The following is a 6,000-nucleotide window of genomic DNA, read 5'->3' on the forward strand; positions in this document are numbered from 1 at the left end:
TATGTTTCTAGTGATCCGAGAGCACCCTCGGTAACTTGGTAACAAATCATTTCTAAAACTGTACAAAGCGAGTTCAACTTCTAAATGTTGTTTTACCCTGAAAACCTGAATCCATGTGACCTATCTTGTTTCCTTCATCCTCAGTCTGCGTTCATAGTTATCATCTTGTATCGCCAAGTTTAAAACAGATGTAAAGAATCAAAAAACTAGTGTATAAAAACCATCCAGATATGAACCTGGAATCATGTCACATGTACAGCATGTGAAAAGGTGAAAAATGAAAAATGGTTGTGTATCCAGCGTCTTGTGTGTATCCAGACTGGGAAGGAGGTATTTCTTCTGATGTTGTTGGAGCAGTACAGCTGGATGTTGGCCAGCGATACAGCTGCTACTGAACTGGTGCCAGCCTGGATCTATTAAGTGGTGCGTTGTGAACTTTACATTCCTTTCATGAATGATAAATGAGGTAAAACACATGAAGGAAAAATATTATTTTGTAAATCTTGTAGTTTTTAAGATAATAATCCTTTGACCAGCATGTGCTTTGTAAAAATTCCAAACTGACTGGACAGTGAGCTGCCTATAGAGGGCATCCAACTGCCTTTCCAAAGTAAGAGCATTGGATGCAAGCTCACATGTGTCTGAAGCTCCGCTTTTAGCAAATGTTCCTTTAATGGGCAGAGGGCCCATGCTTAACATACGTTTATAGTGCGGTTTTACCAATACATGCCTTTCTGGCCACCAGAATACTCTTTAAGACAAGATTCAATACTTGTGTGAAGTAGCCATTGTCTTCTCGTTTTTACTTGACTTGGGGTTTCTTTTGTGTCCCTGGCTGTTTTGAAATGCTCCGAAATAAATACAAAAATAAACTAAAATGTGTTGTTATTAATAAAAAGGGACTGATTGCTCAAACCCATTATCTGACTTAAAGGCAAAATCAGAATCACATCTTAGTGAACTGATCATTGTGATGATGGGATGACAATTTTCCATCATTCTCATAAAAAGTGTGTGCATTTGCAGTGGGCAGAGTAATCATTTTAAACAGTGTTTATTTGTATTGTTTTTACTGTAATAACTAATCATATATAATTTCTGAAAGAAACACATTATTTACACCTAGAAGGAGGAACTGTGTCCCATAATTTCCAGACTTAGTGAACATGCCCATCTAAAAAGATGGGCTTAAAATCATCTAGCTATTGTGTAAATACTTATCCATTCCCCCCATCATGCCAGTAGACGTTGCAAATAAACACAACTGTTGTAGGCTGTCTGATAAAGTTTAGTAGGAGAACACAGATTTACATGGATGGAAAGGACACATCAGAGGAGATTGAGGAGATAACTTTTGTTAAAAGTATTCAGGGAGGGGCAGGGGCCACAATAGGCCCTGACCTCACTGAAGCCCAACATTCCTGATGAGTAATGTTAGAGTTTATGACAAACCATAGCAAGGTGTTGCACTTTCTATGACACAGTTTCTGCTCTGAGTAGGGCCAGCCTTGCTTATCAGCTATGCAGCTTTTGGTCTTTAAAAAAAGGCCAAATGTCTCAGGCGGCATTGCTTCCTAGCCCCCCTGGGAGGAGGTATTGTCCTGGCCAGGAAACCTTCCGTGCCTACAGGTATAGAATGACAAGGCTTTATACGTAGCTACCGACAGATGTGAGTCAAGTGTGATAAAACCTGAAAATCTGAAAAAGTCCTTGAAATAAAAATTTGCACCGATCACAATCGCTGTACTTGTTCCTGTTATGGTAGCGTGCGGATACTGCAGCAGGGAGAGAGGGACGGACAGACTGCCGTGTGTACAGCTAAAAATGAAATACAAATCTGAGCTTTAATTTCAAAGAGAATCCTCCAAAACAACGTTAGCTACTTGGGTCTGGGCTAATATCCTGCTGTTTTACACCACTTGTCAGAAGTTCCTACTGTGCATTTCAGACATTGCTGCCTTCAAAGATCTGTGGCCAATAAAACCGAACATTTTGCTTTTTAGGTTTTCCACATATAAAAATAGGACATCTTATATAAATAAAATTTTTGAAGCAATAAAAAACTCAAATAAATCCCAAAACATTTGCATGGTGTCCACAGCTGCATCAGCTGCATCAGCTGCATCAGATTCAGGTAAAAACACATTTCTCAGAGACATTTCTGATGAACAGATGATAAAACTGCTGGATCGGTACCTTGTGTTTTATGTTGGAATCAGCCTGTGAGTGGACACTAAGAAACAACAGCACAATGGCTATAATGCAGAAATAGTTATATCAATAACTTACAACACAGGAACCAAATAAATATCCATAGATTTAGTAAAATATTTCACTTTCTAAACAGTAGACCATCACATTGTAAGAACGTCATACAGCTAGTGAGCACAGTTAGTCTGACTTGATCTTTGCTTCATACTGTGAAAAGTGCCTCTCTCTGTGATGTCTGCTCTTCAGTGTCCTTTTTGTTTGGTAGCGCTTCAGCAAAATACGATATTCTCTTTGTTATCTCAGCTTTTGATAAATGAAAAGCTCTAAAGCTGCTGTACATGCCAATAGTATTTACAAAAACACAACCACGTTTCAAAGGTTTTTCTTCTGTGTGAAGTTGATGGTGAAATTACGAACACCTTTGCTTACGAGACGGTAGCAGTTTGAAGACGCATGGAGTCAGTAAACAGCTAATTCTAAGGCTGGGGGTGTGCGAGTCTCCTCAAGCTGGAGCATTTAGTCTGAGCCCCAGCACTTCAAGTCTTCTGTGAACAAAAACTTCCACTGATCCAGAGGAAGAACCCAAATCATTCATCCACATCCTCCATTGCTGTCAAGCTACAGTATGTGGCAGGATTAAGGTCCATATTTGGGCAAATCACAGACTGTCCTCCAACTGTCTTCCCACACGTGTGGCTGTCAGGCCCAGCCTTTCCCAGCGCGATGCCGGCGTCTCCGGCGCTCAGCACGGCGGCTGTGGTGATGGGCATGGTGATGTGGCCCCGGACTCTCCCTCAGCCGCTTCACCATTTCATGGTCTTTGTTACCAAGCACCCTAGGCAGAAAGAGCGAGGCTTTGTCCGTGCTTCGGGTTTTAAAGCCTCGCCGTGGCCGCCCTTTGCCGTTGATGGAAACGTACCACTGTCTCTTGGCGCTGGCCCGGCGCTTGCTGCTGCCGCCGCCTCCCGGTGCAGCAGGGTGCTCTGTGGAGTGGTGGCGGGAGGCGTAGGTGTTGTACCCCAGCTCGTGGATTCGCTCCACAAACTCACACTCTGTGTTGAACACTTCCTAGAGAGGAGAATGGATGTGAGAACGAAGCACGTTAGTCTTTCTGGAAACAGGAGCGGTGAAATTCACTCCTCTTTGGTGGCGCAGACTAAGTTTACGGTCACTTACTTTTCAGTAGCTAAACATGACAATTTGACACTAAAGCAGGGCAACGGGCTTGAAAAAGGACAGAGGCTGCGCATGTGTCAGGCCCTGTGCTGTCTGCCTGAGTGTTGCAGTGATTTAGTGCTATAGAAATAAAAATGAATTGAGCTGAATTAAGGCATGTTTTGTTATGTGTTCTCCACGAGCTCTGACCCATTCCCAACATGTCAGATGCGTGCGTGCGTGTGTGTGTGTGTGTGTGTGTGTGTGTGCTGAAGACAAGATTGTGAGTGTGAACACACCGATGCATACAGCCGTCCTTTATCATTCATGGCCAGATATCTCCCAGAGAAGAGCCCCTTTATGGCCACAACACCAACGTCCACTGCTGTGATTTCCATGATGCCTGTGATACACACAACAGTAACATTTTTGTATTTCTGTGTTGGACATGTTTAATAGAACATTTCTCTCTCTTAAATGTCACTATATTTCTGTATAAATGTGTGTAAATGTATTAATTTATATTCTCAGTTATTTAGAAAAAAATGAATTAAAATGAAAAAAAGTTTTCTCAAAATGTCTCGAAAAGAAACTCAAACATATGAACAAACTAGTTTTTTCTTGCTTAACTTGCTCATTCAGTTCACCACTCCTCACAAACACACACACACACACACACACTATATATATATATATATGTGTGTGTGTGTGTGTGTGTGTGTGTGTGTGTGCAGTTTTAGGGTCCGGCTCAGTTTCTTAGCTGTTCCCGGGACTGCGCTCTTCTGAACAGAGATCTCGGACGCTGTTCCTGGAATCACTGCACCGATTGTGTGTATATATTACACGCAATCGGTGTATATATACATTATATACACACATGGCTGGCTGTAATGACATGGGTTCTTTCTTTCTCTCACGCACACACAAAGTGTCACAGCTCTCCGCTTACACGTCTCTTCCTTTCAAACTTCAGTACTCACTGAGCGGGTTGTTTTCATCCAGCGAGCCATCTATTTTGCCGTTAGGATGGATCTGCAGATGATATTTGGTAGCGCAGTAAAGTTTCCTGCGTCTCGGCGCTCCTCCGAGGTGTTCATACACTCCTCCGCGCCCCCCGGCGTCTCTCCGATGCCGGGGGTCGCAAGCCTGGCCCGAAGCGCAGCGGGGCCGTGGACTAACCGGGTCCCACAGGCTCAGCAACAGCAGCAGAGCTATCACCAGCATTGTGGCATGGCCGGGAAGCGACAACTGTAGCAAAAAACAGCAGAATTCCTGCCCAACACTCGAGGTCCCATTAAAGTGATTTAAGGGGCCTTAACACAGCCGAAGAGCTTCAGCCCTGCGCGCATCCGAGCACCACAGGCAGCTCTGACAGCACACCCGCCTCCGAGGTGGAATCCTCGCCTCTGCAGCTGAAAAGCCCTCCCGTGGACCCGACTGAGCGCCTCTGCTCAGAGTGAGCGCAGATATAAAAGAAGCTTGTGGCGACAATAGGCTGAACTCCAACCAATTGATACAAAGGAAAAGGGCAGACAAAAAGGTATCGGCCCTGTGTGAAGTGAGAGACAGCGGCGTGGATAAAATTACACAGTGGCAAGAGCATAAACGTCCTAAAAGAGCAATTAGACATCCCAAATTATATAGATATGCTCGGCCAGCCACCGCAACAGGTGAGGAATAAGACTGCCGCTACACCCGGTCCTCATCTTAAAAACAAAAGCGGAAAGCATTCAGCTTTTGAATTCTGACATCCTGAACAACCACAGGCTTCATCTAATTTCTCACGCTGTAAGATTCAGTTGGGTCCCCCCAGAAACGACTTTATCAGCCGCATTCTGAAGCAAAAGAAATGTTAGCCTTTTCAGCTTTTGGGTGGTCCACATCTGCGTGTCCTTGTTCTTCCCGGTTTAACAGGTGCTTGCCAAGCATGCATCATGACAAGCTGAGGTGAATATCAAGCGTGTTCAGCTTGAACCAGCACCTTCAGACATCCCACAAAGACACTCCTGAGTAGGATGACGGGGAATTAAACATTTCCAGTCGACTATGCGCTCAGCATTTATACACTCCTCTTGACCTGGAAGCATAGATTAAGAAAGACAAATGGACATTGTGTCACGGGCCTCTCTCCATTTGCTCTTTACACCACAGAAGCTCTCTGCTGTGCGTTAGTTTTTCATTGTTTACCCAGGCAATGGATTGGCCCAGACTTTTCCCATCCTAATGCCCCAGCCCTGGCTAGGCAGCAGCCGGTGGGCGGAAGAGCAGCAGGCTAAATGACTACTGCCTAAATTGCTTCCATCTTGGTCACATTATGGTTTTCATTCTGGTAATTAGCACCATCATCTACAAATCTCTCTGCCCTTTGGCACTGCTCCACTGCTGCTATGAAGGCCTCTGCTGAGAATCCCCCAGAGAGCAGACGTTAATTTGTCTTCCCCTCCCATACATCACCCAGCTAGCTGCCTGTGTCACTTTATTTACTCTGATGATCAGAAAAGCTAACTCTTTTAATTACAAATGTGTGCAATTTATGCCTCCAAAGACCCCTCAGGAGTCAGACAACACACCAAAACATCAGCCAGGCCGTGTGTATCAGAGGTTGTTCTGGTGGCCATTTCTAAGTGAGACGCT

At 44.3% G+C, this 6,000-nt stretch overlaps 1 protein-coding gene across 1 annotated transcript; it reads right to left on the reverse strand.

The window, feature by feature from the left end:
• Positions 1 to 1,134: 1,134 nt before the first annotated feature.
• fgf3 (fibroblast growth factor 3) lies at positions 1,135 to 5,723 on the reverse strand. The gene is made up of 3 exons (XM_084923638.1): positions 4,347 to 5,723; positions 3,666 to 3,769; positions 1,135 to 3,279 (listed from the first exon to the last, which is right to left on the reverse strand). Exons 1-3 carry the CDS (start codon positions 4,588 to 4,590, stop codon positions 2,911 to 2,913), a joined length of 717 nt encoding a protein of 238 aa, XP_084779764.1. The 5' UTR covers positions 4,591 to 5,723; the 3' UTR covers positions 1,135 to 2,910.
• Between the last annotated feature and the right edge of the window lie 277 nt (positions 5,724 to 6,000).

This window comes from Perissodus microlepis, chromosome 1, assembly GCF_051167445.1.
Source record: "Perissodus microlepis isolate ML-2025 ecotype Zambia chromosome 1, ASM5116744v1, whole genome shotgun sequence".
In the NCBI taxonomy this organism is placed as follows: Eukaryota; Metazoa; Chordata; class Actinopteri; order Cichliformes; family Cichlidae; genus Perissodus; species Perissodus microlepis.

Coding starts and splice junctions, on each gene's coding strand:
- fgf3 (XM_084923638.1), bottom strand. CDS start 4,590: ATGCTGGTGATAGCTCTGCTGCTGTTGCTGAGCCTGTGGGACCCGGTT. Junction 3,770..4,346: donor GGATGAAAACAACCCGCTCA/GTGAGTACTGAA, acceptor TGTGTATCACAG/GCATCATGGAAATCACAGCA. Junction 3,280..3,665: donor AAGGACGGCTGTATGCATCG/GTGTGTTCACAC, acceptor TCTCCTCTCTAG/GAAGTGTTCAACACAGAGTG.